The 22,227-nt window shown below is 36.7% G+C and overlaps 1 protein-coding gene across 1 annotated transcript in view; it reads right to left on the bottom strand.

The window, feature by feature from the left end:
• Window positions 1–22,227, bottom strand: part of TTC29 (tetratricopeptide repeat domain 29) — a 98,980-nt gene that overhangs the window by 39,507 nt on the left and 37,246 nt on the right. The window contains exons 6-8 of the mRNA XM_039706399.1: window positions 12,553–12,644; window positions 6,879–7,002; window positions 3,676–3,910 (exon numbers count right to left, since the gene is read on the bottom strand). Of these exons, the coding sequence (XP_039562333.1) occupies window positions 3,676–3,910; window positions 6,879–7,002; window positions 12,553–12,644 (451 nt within the window). The remainder of the gene's footprint in view (window positions 1–3,675; window positions 3,911–6,878; window positions 7,003–12,552; window positions 12,645–22,227) is intronic.

The raw sequence follows: 22,227 nt of genomic DNA, 5'->3' as shown, positions 1-22,227 counted from the left end.
TCTGCCTCTCCCATTCTTTATGGATAATCCTTTTATTAACGGTACACACACGTTCAATCTAAAATGCACCTGGTCAGATTGCTGTTTTCCAAAACATTGGAAATTTTGTGCTAGCCCATTCCTTCACAGAAAAATGACTATAACACATCTTAAAGAGCCTTCAAAAATGTGAATCAGTAGGATGAAAATGTAATTTTTTACACAACACAAAAGGACACAGTCACACTATGGAATGTATCATTCCTTACATCCATGAAAGGAGGCTGGAGAAAGAATATTTGGGAGTAAGAACAAAACCTCATTGGATTGTATTTTCCAAGCTATAGGCTTAGATGGTGCATGCATTTTAAATTATATTGAAAGCTGCTCAGGTGTGGAATACTAGAAATAGTCCTGATCATGCTGAAGTTGATGATACCAGATAATTCCATTGATCATAAGACTTCAGAATTGATGACAATATGCAGTATTTAAAGCTATCATAAAAAACCTCCAACAAAATAAAGACAGGAAATCTACAGTAAAATGTGTCAATTTTGCCAAGTTCTCCAAAGTCAAGGAATGTAAATCTAAATTGTTGTCAAAAGCACATCTATTTCTCAAAAAAGCAGCTGAAGACTTTGTAGGATGAGGAAAACAATGCATTTTAAATCTACTCTTGAAAGTGTTCAGATGATTTCAAGCATTCAAGGGCTTTTGCTGAGCCACAGCCCTGCCAGACGCAAAAATCTGCACTGAGAGTTGCCAGACTCACAGAAAACAATTTCTGGTCAGCATTTAATGTAATCAACATGCAAAATCTGATTCAAAAATTTCCTGCCTTCAGCACCTTTAATTATTCTTCTTTCCTCTAGAAATGCAGCAAGTCAGGTGATTATTTATTGAAAGACCTGTGAAATGTTTTCTCATCAGACAATGTTAGGCTGTAGGCTCCTTTTTTGGATTTTATGTGGAGTCACAATCCTTTTTGCCTACTGATTCTGCTGATAATGTTTTTTATCCACTTTACTAAACATAAAAAGAACAATAAAACCATATTTGTTGTTGCAGTGGCATCTCACAATGATATAAATAACTCTCCTGTAAGTGAAGTCAGGTGACTGAGTCAAAGACAGCAGATAGAAACACATTCTCCTTTGCATTTTTAAACATTGTCTTCTGACAATCCCATCCCTTTTGTCCATGACAACTCTAGTCAAAACATCTATTTTATTAATAAATGTTGAGGTAAATTGAGTAATTAATGGTTCTTCCTGTCTGGTTATTGGAATGATTGATTTAGAAAATAAGTCTTGGTTGAACGACATAAGGTAATATGGCAGTACTTGAATTTAAATGTAATTGTTCCCCCACTAGTTTAAGTATTTCTTTTGCCTACGAATACAGAAATTACTGTTATTTTTTTGACACAGAAAAATTTTTCAGTCAGAAGAGTTAGAAATAAAAACGTACTGCCTTTCTTCTCCCTTTCATAAAATTTCCCTGCTGATTAAGAACTACCATTGTATCTTGTCTTTCTCTGTTCTATCCTCAAAAAGACTGAGAAAAATCTAGTAGATTATCAACACTGAGCTGTTTGAAAGAGCTAGAAATACTGCTCTATTATCACAGCAGGAATTTCCTAAGTGATGAGTTCATCATAGGATGCACAGACATTCTCCTGGAAGGTAGAATAAAGGCTGTACCTGAAACTCAAAGCCAGCAAATCCTAATCTTGAATTGGTGCCAGGTCATGTTTTGCCAGACAAAGATATTAAAAATGTAATGCCAGTACTAACGAGAGATTTGGCACACGAAACATGAGAAATGTTACAGATTGTGCTGACAGTGTGACACTATGTTTTCCTGGATGTAATCTGGGTATCATGAGAGTAAGCTTGGAGCACTAATGAGAAGAATGATATTGAACTGGAAGAGCTGCTAAATATGCAGTAGCCACAGGGTTCCTGGAGTGAACTGGAACTGAAATGAAAACTGCAATACTGAAAGTAACAGAGAGTAAACTAGGCAGAAATACAGAAGGAAGAGAATCTCAGCAGGCAAAACTTGTTTGTGGTACCACGCTTGCCAGGACATAAAGGGCTTTTCTAATCATACTCTGTTTATCCCTGAAGTACTGTTAAAGAGGAGCAGGATTCTTGAGCTTAAAGGGGAACATATCAGTTCAGGATATAAATGAGTTTCACAACTGACTGGGAAAAGCCATATATAAAAGTTGAACAGAAAACCCCTTTAAGTGCAAGAACTAAAATTCATATTGGAGATACAAAGTTCATTCCATGTCTTTGAGGTTCCTGTGTTTTGGGTTTTTTTTTGCTGTTGCCATTGTTGATTTTTGTTTTTTATTTTTATCAGCTACAGTTAGTAGTCCTTATACAAAATATATATAAAATATATATATTATAGTATATAAAATTATTTTATGAATTATTTTTCCTGACCATCTCTGTTGGATTTCTCTGCATTTGCACTACAGGTCTAGACAGGAGACATACACCCAAATAACTCTGACAGTCAACAAAATCTCTCAGTGTGCTAGATGTTCACTTATTGAGACACAAATCACAAATATAGATATGTATAGCCATTGAAAAAGTGTTACCATCACTAGAACTTTAAACAGAATGCTATCTAATTAATCTCTTCAGCCTCCAAATGTATGCCCTTGTTCCATAATTCTCAGTAGCTCCCAGTGTTGCCTCTGGCATCCTGGATTCTCTTAAACTGCTAATATCTTCAATTACCACTTATTTAATACACAAAATTCACCACTGAAGTTATACTTAATTTTCCACTTCTGTGAGAGGGTGAGATACGCAAGAAAGCAGCAGCCAGGCAGTTCTTTGTCTTTAGGAGTAGGATAATTGAGGGAATAACAAAGTAACCCTGAAGCTCCATATTGTGACTGCCCCAGTTGTCATTTATTTCCACTGCAATCCAGATTCACACTCTTCACAGGAATGCAGAGCAGGAAGTTTTAAGGTAGAGTAGACATATACCTCCCCTGTCCTCAGTACAACACAGTTTCCTACTATCAGTACTTGGAGATAATGCATAATTCAGTTTGTCTTGTATTAATGTATTGTACAAGGGAAAAAGAGCAAAGAAAATTTAACCCATGAAGAAAGAGGGCTACTCCATACAAAGTCCTCCTCTGCTCTTTCTGAGATAAGGAAACATAGTAAAGTAAGCAGACTTGCTTTTATTTTTTCCCTTTCTCTCTAATGTCAAGTACAAGGATACCAAAAATAAAGCAGCATGTTTTTCTGGATTCAGAACTATGTCAAGCAGAAATTACTTCTCACTTTTAGTAAAAGGGATCTTATTTTTGGATGCACTTGAAAAGTGTACTGCAAATGGAGATTATTACTATTATCTTTAAAGATTAAAACAATTATGTTTTGACTAAAACATGTAACTGTGATGTTCTGGCAAACAGCACTGAAAAAATTACTGAAAGTTACCATCCAGAGCAACTACTATTTTCCACTTCTCCCAGTTATATTTTAACCTGTTTAATTCAGCCTCTAAAACAAGCGCACAAAGGAATAAAGCCCAACCTCTGCTCCGTACAAGGATTAAACCCAGGAAATAATTTAATAAAACTCTACAAGAAAAATGACTTAAGTGTTGAGGACAATGCAGCACTAATGTGTTTCATAAGCACTGCCTTACCGGCTGGAAGAGGGTCAGTGCACATGTCACTTCTGTTTTGCTTCCATGCCAGCAGGCACTGCAGGCTGAGGGGATCGGCTGCTGCTGCTACGTGGCTGTTGAACGGCACCATCAGCTGATGAGCCTTGGCGATGCCACAGTAACTCTCTGTTTCAGCCACCAAGGGCAAATTGTTCAAAGCTTTCGCTGCCTCAGAGGCCTGACTGAAATATTCCAGAGCTTCGTTATAGCTCCCCTAGTAAAGAAGAGAGAAAACCAGAAAATAATGTTAAAAGCTACTTGTAGTCACCTGTATTTTATTTTGACATCAGAGCCTGCTCCTCTGCCACCTCAGAGATGTGGCAGCCCACGGAGTGACTCATGGCAGGGCATTAAGGAAATCACTCTCCCTTGCAGTTTCCTAACCTCTCAAATCCAGATAACACTGCTCATATATTTGAATTGAACAGGTTTTTGGTTATTTCTGTAGCATTTTGAGCAGACAAATCCAAGAATATCAATGCTAAGTATTAATACAGATTGCAGCCAGGCTGTTTAGAAATTACTGTTTCCCTGCATTCAACATATCTGTGTGAGAAAAGGTCCTAATTTATGGTAGTATTAAATCTTAAAAAATAAATCCTAAAAATGGAAAAAAAAAAAAGAGGATAATGAAGTGATAGACTTAAAGCACAGAAAATAACAGAAATTTAAACTTACTCATTTATGGGGGAAGAGAAGGGTATACAACCCCCAGGGATATTCCTAATCACAAAAGAGAAAAAGTAGGAAAAATATAGCTCAACTGTTGCTGAACTGAAAACTCAAATAACTTATCTCTCTATCCCACCATTGACATGGAATTCTGCTGCTCTGATGGCAGAAACTTCCTCCCTGAAAACATTTTCAGGCATTTTCATTTTGTTTTATACCTTCACTCTCACCTTGATTTAGTAAGATTGACATTCTCTTTTGTATGGAGACTGGGAGGTGAGTCTCCAATTGGTACCTGTTTCACTTGATACCACTTTTTGGGATGAAAACTCATATTACTGCTAAAATGTGCTTATGATTAAAAAAGGAAAAAAAGAGTAATAACAATTCTGGTAGTCTTTCAGCTTTGTTTAATACTGCAGAAGAGCAGAATTAGACCTATGAGGACATGGTAATGAATAAAGAATGATAAGCTGTAATATAATAAAAAGCAGAAACACCTACTTACCATACTCATGAGACCTATAGCAGGTTAAGTGATACAATTAGTGAGAGGAATGTAGCAAATCAGACTAAGAAACTCAGAAAAAGTGAAATGAGAAATGACAGAGTTATCATGCAAACTTCAGAGTGTATATATTAAGTAAGCAACCTGCTTATTGAACTGGGGGAAATGAGAACTACTACTCCTGCATAACACAAACCCAGGCATGTTAGGAAACAAGAAACATCTGGATGAAACAATTGTGACTAGAAAGCAAACTGTGTGTACAGCATTAAAGAAAGACAGTGCTGGTGAGGGAATAGTGAGATGAGAAAACTGGAAAGGTACAGCAACAGCATGGACAGAGCAAAGTGAATTTGGTCAAAGTGATTTGTGTTTGGAAGAAGAGGAAGAGTTATACCCCAGGTTTACTAAAGGTCCCCATGGATAGATCTGGATATAAATAGAAATATCTTTAATTTGATGGACTGTATTTCTACAAATTTTATCACTGGGGGATATACATCGTTGAATAAAAAGACCCTAATAATGACTTAGAGAATACTGGTGACACCAGCAGGCAGTGATCCAAAAGAGGAAATGTTAAGTCACACTCAGTTTTGCTAAACACTTCTGACTTTGCAGAAAAAAATATATAGAAAACAGGGAATTGCAAACCTCAAGATTTTTAAATTTATGTTTAAACTAAATATTTTGTATACATTAATATGATCAAGTTATTGCACTTGTGCTCTTCTACACCTCGGCTCAAGGCAGAAAATTCTGAACTGAGAAAGAGAATTTGAAGAATAATGAAATAGAGATTAGTTATTAAAATACCAGTTCTATTGAATTGATTATTAGCAATGGTGGAAGAAGGAATGAAATACAGAAGGTAGTTAAACAGAATTTATTTAATTATTTTTCAGATTTGGAGGAGAATAATTCAGCACAGTGTTATATGACCCTTCTTCTAAGTTACAGACCCATTTTATAGTTACTTCATCAAGTTGTCAAAGACCTTAAAACTTAGTTTTCAATGGGAAATTCAGCATTTATATTAAGAACACACGTAAACAGAACACTCTCAGGCCAATTTAGAGATTATAGAGTAAAAAAATTTCTACTGCTTATGAAATAAAAACAGGACAAAAAGGACATCAATTTCAGTAGTGAGAGCAACCCAGGAAACAAAAAAAGGGGTATTTAGGGATAGTGTAAGTGAAAAGGCGAAAGTACTCTGTTCAATATATTACACACAGAAATTATGACCAAAAAAATACACAACAGAAGATGGCAAGGGTATTTATTTTTTATTTTATTCGTAGTGGAAGTTTTTCCTAAGTTCCATATTATCCAGCATACAGAACAAATTATTTTTATTACTTATCTTATCTAAATAATTTTTTGTAGCAATTCAGATCTAAAAAAGGTACTAAAGCATGACTCTTCCACTTTTGCAGCAATGTCTTTAACCCTTTTGATTTCAAAACCCAAGTGTCACTGCAGTGCAAGCAGAGACAAGAGAAAGTCCTTCCACTGCTAACAGACCTTTGACAAACTACTTGCTGCTAGAATCCATGTCATAAATTTGGCTGAGAGAATGTAAAGAAGAAATGTAGCTAAGATTGTAAACATTCCATTAGTATGCAATGCAGCATACATTCATATATAGTGCAATAAAATTTCATTTGCATTAACCAATGACTCTTTATGGGCATATATGGCGCCAATGATGATCTGGATGCAGATTTTTCACAGCATGTAAATTTGTCTTGATCTGAATTTGGAGTTTTTTATTCATCTATTTTAGAACAAAACTCTGTGTTAAATTTGATGTGAAATTTTCACCTTTCTCAGAAAATTAAGGCACATTTCATTTAGTCACACAGTGACTTCTCCTGGGGTAACTCCTGCAAGATGCAACACCTGGATCAAATCCTCCTCTGTCATCTCATAGGCAAACCCAAATTTTACCAAGAAGTAAATCAAGTTGTTTGAGATCATTACTACAAACAGTACTTACTCTTTCATTGTGAACTTTTCCAAGTAGGACATTTGCATCCACCAGGCTTTGGCTTAGATTAGCGCTCTCAGCATCCTTCATAAACTCTCCCAAGTACTTCACAGCCTCATTTGATTTTCCCTGACTGAAGCAAAGGACAGGGACAAAATGAAATATTTACTCAGATGGCTTCTTCAAATGCTGAAGATCTTCCCCCTTGTTCTGAAGCAACTTTATTTTGTGGTGACTCATCCATGACTGGATTTTATTTCCAAATGGCCTCCAGCACTACCTGTGCTGAGCCCAGTGAGACTACCTCACACAGAATGTCTGAGGGCAAAACTGGATCCTTTCAGCAAAATAGAACAAAACTTTCTTTCAGAATATTGTGCCATATTTTAAGGCCATGAATCAAAACACAGGTGGATGTTTTAACAGGGCTTTTGAACCTTCCATTATTTTATTTTTTCTTTCTACTGAGCTGCAGATAATATTTTCAATTCAACTGGACCTCACATCCAAAATAGGGGAAGGAGGTATGAAGGGGTTTTTTTCAGTAAGGCTTTCTGTCATTCAGAGCTGCTCTAGAACCTGGTGGTGCAGCAGCAGCAGCTCCATAAAAGTGCTGTATCTCAGTTCTGGGGTGACAGCCTTTCCCTGAACACAATACTGCCCTTTGGCTGGGAGGATCAAAGGTGGTCAGGGTCACACAGGCAAACCTATAAACTGTGGATTGCGGGTGCCAGCCCCAAATCCCAGTGAGCTCAGAGCAACCTGAGGTCACAGCTGCATCTAACTTGAAAATTGGCTAACATACTTTGACAATAACATTTGCAGATTTCCTTTTTTTTTTTTTTTAATAAAGCCAGTCATATTAACAATATAAGACCTCAGCAGTGTGATTGCAAGATATAAGACAGACATCTGAGCTTCTTGTGAATAAGGCTGGGTGCCCTTTTTCCCTTTAAGGCTGGAGTGTTATTCCAGATGACCTCAATATTAGCCATGAACTTGAGTCACTAATGTAGGAGTGTAGCATGCTAAATGTCAAGGCACCAAGCAAGACAGAAAATCCAGTCTTAATTAAGAAATTCACAAAAAAAGGAGCTTCTGTAAGTGATAAAGAATTGTGATTTATTTTCTCACCATCTTAAACTACCTTCAGCTGCTATATTCCTGCAGGAAATGATGGCCTGGCATTTATTTACAATACAGTTTTTATTATAAACTATATTAGGGATATGTACTTTCAAAATCTGGCAGAACTCTGAATTTCCTTCTTTTATGCTGTTGGACTAATTACAACAGCCTGCCATGAAACAGGAAACACAGCAAAGCTTAGCTGCAAATTTTAAATATTGCAGTGATTTTCTGCATGTGACTAAGAGGGTAAGATTACTACAAAAGGATGCTAAATCACTGCAAACTAACATTCTTGAAATGCTCAAGTATATGCTACTGTAAAGCATAGAGGTCACTTAGCAGACTTGGATTTACTAAACTTTCCCAAGTTAAGTATTTTATTATCATGAGAATACAAAATACATTGGACTGTAAACATTTACCAAATGTCAAAAGGCATCTAAATTTCAGAATTAGAAACATATATTTTTTAACCTGTTTTTTTTTCCAAAGAAAAGAAAATCAAATGTTTCCCTACAGCAATACAGCATATGATTTATATAAGTTAAAGGACAAGGTTAAAGTGTTAGACAAATATTAATTCCAGTTTTTCTAGTTTTCTATATGCAGTGCACAGGTGCAACTTGAAGAGCATATTATATGGTATAATCATTAAATCCATTCAACCAGACCTTTGAGAGTTAAAAACATATATTCTGAGGAAAAGGACTCCTTGGTCCAAGGAATGAGAATGAAACAGTGCAGAATATTTGTGTATCAAGGTGATTCCAGTTTCCAATTGGGAAAACAGGACTGTTAACACCCACATCCCCTGACAACTGTCCAATTATGTATATCACACTTGGCCTACTGTTTGCAGTAGAAGTAATCAATAAAGGATGTGGTTGAGTGAACATAGATTTTGGTTGAACCAATGCATGAAAACTTAATCATTTACTCAGAGTGGAGAAATCAAATAGAGCAGAGATGAAACAGCCACTAAGGGGTTTGTTGATTGTACCACCAAGTTTATGGGCTAGAGGCTGAAAGTAATAAAGCAAATGGAATCAGTGACAGGAGAAAATGTAAAAAGGTTTTCTTAATTTCATGAATTAATAGAAATGTTTTGATGTATTTTTGGCCATTTTTTACTTTTCACATCAAAACTTCTGCTCCACATATAGAAGATATGAAAATTGCTAGGCCATATAACCTCTTTGAGGAAAACAGGAATCAATTTGATACATATCAGAAAGATATTTCTCACTGTTAGGACTTCACTTAGGCCAGCTAGAAATCAGTTGGTACAGTTTAACAATTTTTCAAAGGAAGTACTTTTAGAAGCACTACAGCTTGAGATATTTAAAGTATGCTAGAAAGATTACTGAAACACTTTATCCTGCACAAGACCTGATAACATGATAAACAGGTCTTTCCTACTCAAAGGGCTAATATTTTATAGTTCCTTCAAAAATCTACATGTTATTTTATACAGCCATATACTTTCTATCTCCTTAGACATCACCTTCCTAAATGCATAAAATGCAATTTCCTAAAGATATAGTCATTCATGATCCCACAGAACAGTTATGATGACTTCAGCAGAAGAGATTACATATCTACAGCAACTCATTTTCCAGTTTCATGCTAAAATGCCCTATGAGATTTTTACCCCTATTAGACTTTTATGAAAATATGCACCTTTTATAGGATTGCTCATGTGATGGAATTGGATGTATAAATCATGTGTCCACAAGAAGTCATTACCATGGTGGACACTGGCAGAATAAGTCAAGAACATGATGCTATTATGTCAGATTCTTTCCCATGGAAAATGACATGACTAAATGCACATGATAAAGATTTTCAGTTTCCCATAGTCTCTGGAAACATCTGCAGCAAAGAATTCACAAAATATTCCAAAGCCATAGAGAGGTTCTGAGCCATTCAGGAGGGCCCAGGCACTTTCTCCAATCTGTCATGAGGAAATAAGTGCAAATTCTCACAGACATTATGGTTGTAATGCATTAGTTTTGGGAGACGGTCATCTTCCTGTGAAGATGTTATCCATCAAATTTACAATTATTTACACAAATCTAGCCTAGATCAGGTAACAATACAAGTAAAGGAAAATTGAACAAGCTGAATATGGGGAATCTGTCACCAGCAGTGACAGATTATTGGTGCATTTATCCAAAGTGTTCTGTGTCCAGCTCTGGCATCCTCAGCACAGGAGGGATATGGATCTGTTGGAGTGGATGCAGAGGAGGCCACCAAGATGCTCAGAGGGCTGGAGCATCTCTCCTACGAAGACAGGCTGAGAGACCTGGGGTTGTACAGCCTCAGGAAGTCACCAGGGAGACCTTGCAGTATCTATTGTCAGCTTATAATAAAGACAGAGACAAATTGTTGAGCAAATGTTGGGCCTGCTGCAACAGGACAAGGGGCAAAGGCTCTGAACTGAAGGAGGGTTGATTTAGATTAGATGTATGGAAGAAATGTTTTACAATGAGAGTGGCAAAACACTGGAACAGGCTGCCCAGAGAGGGGGTTGGTGCCCCATCCCTGGAAATATTCAAGGCAGCCAGGATGGGGCTTTGAGCAACTTGATCTAGTTGACGATGTCCCTATTCACTATAGGGGGTGGACTAGCTGACCTGTAAAGATCCCTTCCAACTCAAACTATTTTATGATTCTATCATTCTACAATTCATAGGTGACCAGACTTTTCCACATGTAAGTTTCTCAAACAACTGAAAGTTGCTGAGAACCATTGTGACATTTTACAGGGTTGAACAGTTAATGCCCATCACATACCCAAAGCTCATCAGAGCAGGTATATATGTAAGGTGTTTAATTTGGTAAATGCTCTCATGGCATAACTACCAGATGGGTTTTATAAAAAGTAAAACAACAGCCATTTTCCAGAGAAAGGATTTATGGTTGGGTCTTCACCAAGAAGACTCAATCTATTCTCTAATCTATTCTTCAATAGATTCAATCCCTGATCCTACATATGAGATCGAACTACTCCTTCACCTAAATTAATTATATTAATTATATTAATTATATTCCTCTTCCAGGAGAATGCCTTAAATACTAAACTGAGGAATCTTACTGCTCTTAGTATCTGCTTCCATTGGTCCTCATCTCCTGTTTTTCTTTTTTTTCAAATTGCAACAACAGGATAGCAGTGGGACTGTCCATTCCTGGATAGCTAAAGAATGCCCCCAGAAGGTGTGGAATACAGATTTGATACAGAAGAAAATCACTAGCCACTCTGTGTTTAGGTCTGCTTTTAAGAAAAGAATTGCATTGGCATGATCTTTCAGATGAAGGGTTTGGTAAACTAAGTTAATAAAGATCTCAAAATCTGAAATGTCTGAGTGAATAAATGCATGTGCTCTCATTCCAGAATGCCTAAATCACAGAAAGGAAATTAACATACATGGTTTACCAGGGATGTTCTCTCGACTATCTTAACCCAGCCTCTACCCAGACTGCTGCTTTTTGAGAATACAAGGAGCTCATGAATGCTACTGAGAACTCAGAAAACTGTGTACTCATTGCAACAGCTGGTGATTTAGCTACTAAATCTTTCTTGTTTAGGCTTTAAGAGAATTTTAAAACTGGGACCTGGTATTCTTCGTCTGTTCTGTGTCTTTTTGAATATCTTTTCTCCTGTCCTTATTTAGGATGCTCAGAATACATGTAGATATGAATTATGCATCAGAGAGCTGAAGAAGACCGTGGTTGTGGCTGATCCCTACATGCTTGCATAAGGCCAAGAGACAAAGGATCTGACTCAAAGAGGAGAATTTGCTCTGCACACCGAAATAAACCGAGTGACAAGTCCCTCTCCATAAACAATTGCCAAACTCTACCATGCATCATATGCACTGAGGTCTTCAAACATAGGATAAGTCAAGAATAAGCTGCAACCTTCACTTTAATCTCTTTTTTCCCTATTTCATATGATAATTTAATTAGACGACTTTATGTCAAAATTATTTGTATCTGAACTATTCACCCAGAGGAAGATTTTAATGCCAGATGCTGAAATAAAAATACTGAAAACAAGCACTATATTTGTAACAAATTTGTACCTAGTTACACATGCACAAACCAGAAATGCCTCCACAGAAGAAGTGAGTGCAATAAATGGAAACTTACAGTTTAGAAAATATTACACTGAGACACCTACTGAAGCTTGCTACATTCTTCCAGATTTTCTTTCTTTCTTAACATGGAAAATAGGTCTCTATTTCTATTTTCCAGTAAGGTAAGGTCCTCCACAAACAAAAAAACCACCAAACCCAACACTTTAAAAGCCCTCAAAATGTGGAAGAATAAGGATGTTATAGTTTACAGGCAAAGAAAAACTAGAACCATACACTTTAAAAAATGTGTAATAGTTTAAAATAACTTTCGATGAAAGGGTCACTTACTGCTAGAAGGGCACTGCTTAAAATTTAAGCAGTCAGTAATGGAAAGCGACAGACCTCTAACAATTGAAGTCTTTCACAGCTGAGTGAATCTGCACTGACAGTCAGACAAGGATGTGCTAACCTACCTTGCCAGGATCTCGGCTACAGCTGCATATGCTCTGCCCAGGCCAGCAGAATCACAAAGGGTTGTGAAGATTTCTACAGAGGTGTTCAAAACCTGTGAAACAGGAAGATAAAAACAGTAAATACCCCAATAGGAATTTCCACTTTTTCTTCCCCTACTAATCTCTCTGCTCACAGAGAACACAAAATTAAAGCTTTCCCATTTCTAAAACTGTTCTCTAATTAGCCATGATGGGACTAAGGTTTTGATCATTATTTATAGTTGTTTGAAACTACTCAATAATTACAAATCAAAAGGATGTAACTTGCAATTAGTTCTCTGTATTTTGGCAATTTGCAGAAAATCAAAACCAGGTACTCCCTGATTTGCAGTATAAATTTCCTTATCCATAATTTAAAAGATTTTAAGAGCCTGTGCTTTTATGAGTTTCTGATAATCAATAACTTAAGATGGTGTCCTTTACATCCATACTGTTTTAGAACGATATGCTGAAATACAACTCAGTATTACTTTTCTTTCTTTAATCTGTCATAACTTAATCTTGGTACAATTCAGATGCCCCAAAACAGAATAAATTATATTATACTGAATAAATTAGGTTATACATTTAATCTATGTTGGCTTAAAGTACTGTAGATAATGCTGCTATTTTTCTGATTAATTATTCACACATGAGAAGTTTGTTAACATTAGCTTGGAATCTACTCTATTATTATGAACACTGCCATAACTGAAGTCTTACAGCTGCTGCATAAAATCATATGATCTTAATTTAATTTAACACTGACATCACCTGTATTGCAGAATTTCTCTTTTCATCCATTTTTTTTTCAATGGTGATGACAGGAGAGTGCATATAAAATTAAATCTTATTCTTTCATCCCTCCTCTTTGTTGCTTGACCCAATCTATTACACACATGAGAAAACAGGAAATCTCCAAAGACTCTCTATGGAAATCCTTTTTGCACATTTCCAAGAAAGGAGTAGTGAATGTCATTTACCAGTTCTGAAGGAGGATGGGAGATGCCCAGGGACAGATGACAGTATCCTGCATGCCCCAGGATGCCTATTTATACTGAGGTAAAAGATTGGGCATTTTCTACTCAGAGTGCACCCCTGTCACTGGCAAAGTGCATGGTTCAGGAGAAGACAACCTGTGTGTGCTAATGCTGTGGGTAACACCATTTCCATTGCTGCTTCCATCACTCAGATTTCCTTGTTCTTGAACGAGTTTTACTACATGCAGCAGCATCCCTGGACATGGCTCTTATTCTTTAGCTCCACAAGCTCTCTGTGCACCAAAAGTAGCATTTATTAATGTGCACTGCCCTATTTATCATCCCTCAAGTGCTTTCTTATCAGTAGTGTTCTAATGTTGCATCCTATCCTTGCAGGTCACTGCCAATTGAGTTATCAATGCATTAGGTGTGACAGAAAGAGTACAGAGGCACCTCAGTTAGGAAGTTGTCACATCAGCTCAGAAGCCTCCCTAAACTGAATACATATATGATGTTGTCAGTGCCTGCAGTACATCCTTCTAATAATCCAGGATGGTAGCAGAAACACACAGGTGTCTGAGAAATAATTCCTGGTATTGCATTTAACTCAGGGGACCTACAGCATTTGTTGTAATAATCGTGCCCATATTAGAAAACCTGCTATTAGAGTGTCAGGAGGTGTCACAAATGTTATGTGCTGGACTGAAATAGTTCCTACTTTAAACTGGCCTCTACAATATTAAACTTGGATACAGGGCCTGCAGTCATTACTATCTGACACAGAAAGGTTACTTAGAAACCTAAGGCTTTGGTTACTGCACTATTTTTCTATTAAAGACATCAAAAAGACTGAAAAGTACAGATAAACCCAAGGAAAAATCATACAAAGCATAGCTGAAGTAAAAAGTTGGTTCACTGCATTGCTGCAACAGCTGCAAGAAAGAAGGAAGTAAATAAATAAAGCCCCTCATTCATATTGATGAAAAGTGCTCATTTTGGTCCCAGGTTACTACTACTCTACACAAATCAGATATTTCATTCTAAATAACGAGGAAATAACATTAATTAAATCATCTCCATGAAAGGGAGGAAATCTTGATAAATTATCATAGAAAATGGACTCTTTATGTCTACATTTCAAATAACTCCTCCAGCTTCAGGTAAGACATGGGGACACAGAAAGGGACACAGGGGCTTGATGAAAAGGAGCTGTGGATCCCTGGATGCCACAACTGCCCAGTATCCATTTATATGAAACAAGTGAAGAGGGCTCTTCTCTTCTGTGATGTATGTCCAATCTTCTACACTCAGGATAGAAACATTTCAGGATAGAAAAAAAGAGGAACAGATAGAACAGATTAAAATGATGGTTAAACATATAAGCATTACAGGATTTCACCAAGAGTCTCTTGAAATTACAGCACATTTTAAATTTTCATTTAAAACAAGAAAATTATAAAGTTTACATGCTGGAAAATCAAGTGGGATCAACACAGTGATGCCTGACAGAATCTGTAAAAATCCTAAAGCTAACAAATAAGCATGAAAACTTTCCTGATTATTTTTATGGGATAGGAACAACCTATCCATCTAACTGGCTTCCTATGGATACCATATAGGAAAAGACATGCATGTGGCAGACAGTATTGAGTGGGCAGGGCTCTGCCAGTCATCTATCAGTTCTCTGGGAAGTGGATAAATACTGAGAACACTGATTACCATTTGGACCTAATGGAATTTATAGGTTCCCAATGAAAAGTTTGCCTTTAGACAGAAGCATAGCCAGAAAATAGTATTTATGTGTATATATACACACATATTGGCCATTCTGCGCAGGGGAAAACGACATCCAAGGAAGAGGTGGAGTAATTAATAATTAATGCTGAAAACTCCTACACAAATGTGAAGTTCTACTGGATGGGAAAAATTCAGACAACAAAAGAAAAATCATTTTATTAAGGTAAGATGCTTCTGCTGCAGTATTCTATAGAAAATATTGCATTTGAAAACAATCTTGGTAATTTCCTTTGTAATTATCCATTAATAAAATATGTAATAATGTGTAAATAGATATTGAATGGAACAATGTAAGAATCTATACTGGTAATGTATAATAAAAACTACTCTGGGTATTACACATATTTAGCCAAATTTCCTTCTCAAAAGTTAGACAAAGTCTCCAGAGATTTAGAGTTACTGAAGGGGTAAAATGTGTGTTTTTTCCTTTATATTTTGTTTTGTTTGTTTGTTTTTTTAGAATTAGCCATGTACAAAGAATTCTGAGGAAGGAAGCTGTTACAATAGATTTATCTTGATCATGCTAGATTCCATTATAAAATTGTAAAATTTCCATATTATTTCAAAGACAGTTTGATACTCCTAGCAACTAGTGGGAAAAGATTGTTGTATATGAGGTTGAACAGCTTAGAATAATGTACAGTTCTTTCTACCTCTATATAAAAATGTAACCTAAGCTTAACAACATAACAATTACAAAAAACACACTGAGTCTGGTCACAGATTATTTTTTGGATCAAGCACATTGACTATCTCAAAATTTTTACTTCTGTGGGTCTGTGGAAACACTAGCTTAAAAAACCCAAATAACATGAAAGTCAAAGTCTCATACCGAAATGAACAGTGGGTTTCAATCACTTTTCCTCCTTTGTGCAGGATGTGGGAAGGTAGAAGTGGAAGGTGGACTTGAACTTTGTCTTCCACATAACAGATAGCTCCTGTGGGAGCACCCATTCACAAAATCAACTCTCTTTCAGTGTCTTTGTAAGTCTGTTGTGTCTACAATTACAGTGTAAAAATAAAGTCTTAAGCTCTGCTTAAATCCACAAAGTAGAGCCTGTTTGTGGTATGGCTCTCACACTAATTCTGTAGCTAGTGGTGAATTTCATATTAACCTGCTTTTCCAAGAAAAATGTTAGTGAGCTCTCAGACTCAGATTTACTTCTCAGTTATCTCAGCATTATGCCAGGCTGACCCTCCAGGGCTTATTCCATTAATATAAAACAGATACAGGAGCTCCTCCCCCAGGAACCCCTTTCCATCGAAAATCCCACCCTTTATTTTTAATTGTTGTCACATCTGTAATTCTTTTATATGAAACAAAAACATGCACACACACCCCATTAGCATACACAAGACTCAGACAAAAGCACAGAGGCTCTGTTGAACACTGATACATCTGGGGATAATGGTCAAAAGAGAAAATATTGAAAATATGAATTTATGTTGAATAAAGAACATCTATCTAATTCAATATAAGATTAATGCTACTACCAGCATTTCACTGTTTTGGCAAAATACATTTCTCTGACAAGCACATCATGAGATAACATTGATTTATAATACTGTAACTTTAAAAAACACAAAAACATAGTTCTGTTTTCAGCTTTAGATTTGATATTGTTTCCAAACTTTATTGGAAATACATTTATTTTGATTTCTTCAAATCTAGCTGTGTTTAGCCATTTCACAGCTGGTGAGCAGGAAAGATGCTTCTGCCTCATTTACAGATCTTGAACATGAATCAGACAATCAACTGGACCATTAGTCAAAGAGATCAGTAGCTAATGATTCCTGACAGGCACTGCAGTGGCAGGCCAAGGCCCAGCCTGGCTAGCAGCATCTGACAGTATTTTTCTGAAGCCAACAATAGGTGTTGGTAGACAGACAATGAAGTCAAGTGAGAGCACAGGACTCATACCACTTCCTACCTCTTAAATACTTTTAGAAAAAAACACATAGTTCTGATGGTTACTAAATAATCACTTTGATATAGCCCAGTGAAAATAAGAGACAACAGAATTGTATGCATAGGCACTCTCCAGTTCAATGAACTCTGACCAGTAGCTGCCCCAGAACTACATATTTAAAAATGACAAAAAAGTGCAGTCTTTACTACCATAATTTGAGTGGTTACACACCTGTGGCCGTGTTGAGTAAGATCAAAGAAAAGTTTCACAATACAAACCCAGATGTATTCTTATTTTTTGCCAAAACACAGCATGGGAGAGGTTGGGCAGCAAAAGAAAAGGGTATTGTTCATGAAATGTATTGATCACAATGTGCAGAGCTCATTGATCCCAGGAATATTACACACCAGTAACTGAATGGCAGGCCACACCTTGTGCAATGCTATATGTGCTCAGGCATAGTGAGCATCCAGGGTAGAAGCTGCACATATTCCATCTGCATGCTCACAGCTCAGGGATACGGAAACTGGGTGCCATGACCAGGAAAGAGACAGCACTCCCTGATTTGACTGAATTGTTACTTCTCCCTCTTTACTCATAACTAAAATTCACCAACTCAGTCCTGTGAATGTTAACTCCTTGTCCTTAGCCATATGCACTTACACAGGCTATAGTCTTGGATAAATTACTAGAAACCCACAAATGTTGTCGATCTCCTTACAGAGACAGGAATAATTCAGCTGGAATTGGAACTGGTCTGTTCCAGAACTCCTATTCCAGGGACTTGATTTGGATAATGCATAAGGACACATCTTGGAGCAAGGGGTCAGGGTCAGGGACAGGGGAGGGAAGTAGAAGAAACCAGCCAGAAGTCTGTCCAAGCCAAATGTCAAAGGGGAACATCCTTGTTGAAGAGTTTCCAGAGCTAGGACATGGCTACCACTGAGATGCTGCTTGGCTCCACTCTCCCTGTGGATAACTAATCTGGTCCACACTCCTCCTCCCCTGATCTACTGGGCTATCAAGTGCAGTGTTTACCCTCATGCTCTACAAACACTCAGCAATGCATGCTTCAGGTTACTTGTGTGTGCATCTGCTTGAAGGATTAAGGGAGGAAGGCAAACATTTCACTCCTTCCTTAACAGTCTATCAAGATCAGACCTAAGGCTCTTTGCCTGTATCAAGTCTTGTCTGCTTCATATAATACTCAAGGCATGTACATTTTGCTTTGATTCTGAATGGATGATATGTAAATACAAGTAACTAATTGAAAAGGTTCCTTTCCCTAGAGTAATTTCAAACTTCTATTGGCTTCCACAAGGTCAGGAGTTCACCCTGTATGCTTCATTTTGCTGCACAGAAAGCTTAAAGAGATGAAATGTACAGATGATTGAATAAAGGTTAATTTTCATTTCTGCCTTACTGTTCTTAATTCTGGACTTCTGTGCCACCAAGAATTATATTAATTCTGATTCTTTAAACAACAATTTTGCAGGAATGAAGTAATAATTTTCTTATTTCCTATATCTAATAAAAGGTTTTATTATTCATTCATATTTGAAAAATTTTTAAAAAGTCATCCAGGTCCTCCAGAGCAAAAAAACTATGCAAACATCAAATCCAAGTATTTTCACTTACTATTATTGTACAATCTGAAATTTCACCTGCAAAAGACATTGCCCTAGTAAAGGTTACTGCAATCTATACTTAGGACAGGAATGTAATGTTTTCCAAGCAAGCCATTGTTGACATATTTCTTCAAAATAAAGCATGGCTTAACAGTCTGGAGTGAAGAAGCTTCATCTGTTACCCTTTAACAGCAATATAAGAGGAAAAAACAGTTTATGTATCTTTTCCATCCTGACAGATGTGACAATAGCTGGAAACACTGTGCCTGCCAAGAGCTTTTATCAAGTATGTTATAACAACTAGTAATAAGTGTAAATAATAAATGGCTATGATCTTATGGGAAATGGTGGCAATACTAAACAATTTTTGGTGCTTGCTGATGGGAGTCTGCTAGTCCTGGAATTCCCTGGCTTCCCAGTAGAGTTTTGGCCTGACAATAAACAACAGTTTAATACTTTATCTAATCCCAGCCAGGAGGTAAGTTCAACAGCAAGCTTTTGCAGATGTTCACATCCAATAATCTATTCATAATTGATGAAACAGGGAGGTCAGATGTAATGGTTGCTACTATTCCAGCAACAAATAAATGGTTATTGACAAAACAAGGCAGTGTGGCGCTGAGTGCTGAGCAGTGACAAGCATGAAACAGTGCTGAGACAGAAGTAGTGATGTGAATACAGCCCTTCATCTTGAGAATTCCTCTATGTGATGTGTGGCACCGGGGCCACTCTGACACATAAGCAGATGGAGGTGACTTGTAAAGGAAAAGTGAGATTCTGCGAGCACATAAAAGACAAAGGCAGAGCCGGGGGAAGAAACAAGGAGAAAAGGGTGGACAGGAATGGAAATTGGGGTAAGTGCAATAACGTGAATTGTTAAGAAATGTTTTTGTATAGCAGGACTGTGATCCAGATGTCTGGACTGTTTTTATAAGATTGTTGTGTCTACATGAATGTAGACTGTCAGATCATTCACTGTAACCTGCTAAGCTAATAGTATCATAATATATATCTGCATGCTTAAATGCCCATTACTTCTTCGACAAAGCACCTATAAATATTCTGCTTCATACTTACTAATATCTTGAACAGATATTTTTAACTACACAAAGTTTTCCTAGCTAAAAGCAAGCAAGAAGCAAACAAACAAACAGTTAAATTTGCATAACAATGGTAAAAACTGCAGAGATAAACTAGGAAAGTATAAAACCAATTTAAATTAGATAATGTAGTGGGTACTTTTCTGCAAACCAATATAGAAGTTCAAGAAGGGATCTTATTCAGCTGAAAACCTTATATTCTTCAAGTTTTAACCCATGTAATGCATTAAAAGGATTAATAGACTGTTCTTATTGACTGGATAAAACTTGAGTCATTTAGATGCAAATAGACACTTGAGATCTTTTGCATCCATTTCAGTGTTAAAGTATAGTATTTCTACAATGTTTACTGTGTAATATACTAGTATGAAAAACAGCTGAATGAAATGGGGACCTTTACTGGTATATGCAGTCATAAAGAGATTTCAGACAGAAATATTTTAAATATTAATATTACTAAAATCATTTAAAGCACCAAGGAATGTGAAATCGATTTCTTTCGAAGTACAATTTATTTCACACTTTGCTACCAATTCTTTTGATCAGCTCTGAAATAATACATAAGCTGAAAGCAAAACAGCAAAACAAATTGCTTCTAGCAAGGAGGCATCAAGCTCTCCACATTACACAGACATGCCTCAGTGTTTTAACTTCTCAGGTTATTTATCTATCAAATGATAAATTTTACATTCCTCAAGATCTAATGCCTGAATCAAGACCTACTCTCCAGTTTAGCCATCAATGGTTCTGATCAAGCAAAGTTGTTGAGCATTTGTTAATACCTGAACATATAACTTGTACCCCCAAAGTCATTGAGAATAACTGAATTGAAATTTAAACACATATCTAATAAGTCAATTGCTGTATCTTGAACTGTACCAATTTGAGAAACCAATCTAATTTTAAAAGCCTTACTTTACAGATTTTTTTATAACCTGTTCATTAGAATTGACTATATAACGGAAAACAAAACCTCCCAGATTTGCATTTAAAATGCAAATACATACGCATTTAAGCACTGAAATTCCTGAATTTGTACAGTGTGGCTACAAATGTTTCCTTTCTCACAACACATTAAGAGTCTGACTTCTGTAAGTAGATTATCCAACAAAATTAGCAAATTTCTCTTGCAGTTCCTCAGCCATTTCCTACAGCCCTGGATATAGAATGTGCAGTTTCACTAATGGAAGCTCACTAATGGGCTGGCAGTTCCTAAGATCTTGTATGTTATTGTTATCAGATGACAAACTATGGACTTAGATATGCTGTACCTTTCCCTCAATTATGTACAGCATTTAGGTTCTGAGCTAGAAATCCAATGTGGGAATGAAATGAGGGGGAATTTTACATTGGCAGGTTCTTAAAAAAAAAAAAAAGGAAAAACAGGGTAACAGGAAAAAAGGAGCATATTTTATTAGCTACTTTAAAAAACGTTTCGAGGGATTCCAGAGAAAATGCCTAAATCACATCCTGTAACTGACAGAAGAGAGTTATTGGAGTTTCAGAAATCTCAGTCAGGACAAGCTAACTGCAACCTTCTTTCCCAGAAGCAGACCCAGTCTAGCTGTGTCCCCAGTCTGGCTGCCAACCTGCCTGGCAAAGCACAAGGAAGAGCCACCTGCACTGGGCATACCAGTGGAGAGCACGCAGAGGCTGCTCCATCCTGGCAGCAACACCAAAAAGGTGAGACCTGAGCTGAGGCTCCATGACTGCCAAGTGCTGTGCCCGCCATGCCTTGTGAAAACCAGATGTAAAGATATTCTTATTCACTAGCTGAGAAGTTTAAGGAATTTTTACGGCTTTGTCCTCAATTTTTCAAGATATTAGAGCTGAGCAGACCCCCAGTAAGGGCAGTTTGCTTCTTCTGAGTTCAAACACAACGATTAGGAACAATGTCTCAAAAGTAATTCAGAGTTATCAAAACAATTCTCTTGATTTAGAATCTCTATTATGATGTAAATATCCTTTAACTAGTGCTGCACTGCACTCCCCTCCAGTTCTTTTCCATACTTATACAGAAAGTGTGTCTAAGTGCTTGCATGTGTGTGCAAGGCAATAAAAAAAAAAAAAAAGATACAATATTACAATTTATCATTTTAAAGTAGAGTCAAAATATTACCAAAAATAGGTTTTGGAGTTTGGGAAACCACATTTGATATGTTAAATACCAGAACTTCTAAATGCTATTTAATACATATGTTTAATACATGTATTTTAAGTAAGGCTACATAATCTTATAAAT

This window comes from Passer montanus, unplaced genomic scaffold (genome assembly GCF_014805655.1).
Source record: "Passer montanus isolate IOZ18808 unplaced genomic scaffold, ASM1480565v1 scaffold191, whole genome shotgun sequence".
NCBI classification, from domain to species: Eukaryota; Metazoa; Chordata; class Aves; order Passeriformes; family Passeridae; genus Passer; species Passer montanus.
Note: the sequence above shows the minus strand (reverse complement) of the source record. Positions and strands in the feature narration are given on the sequence as shown.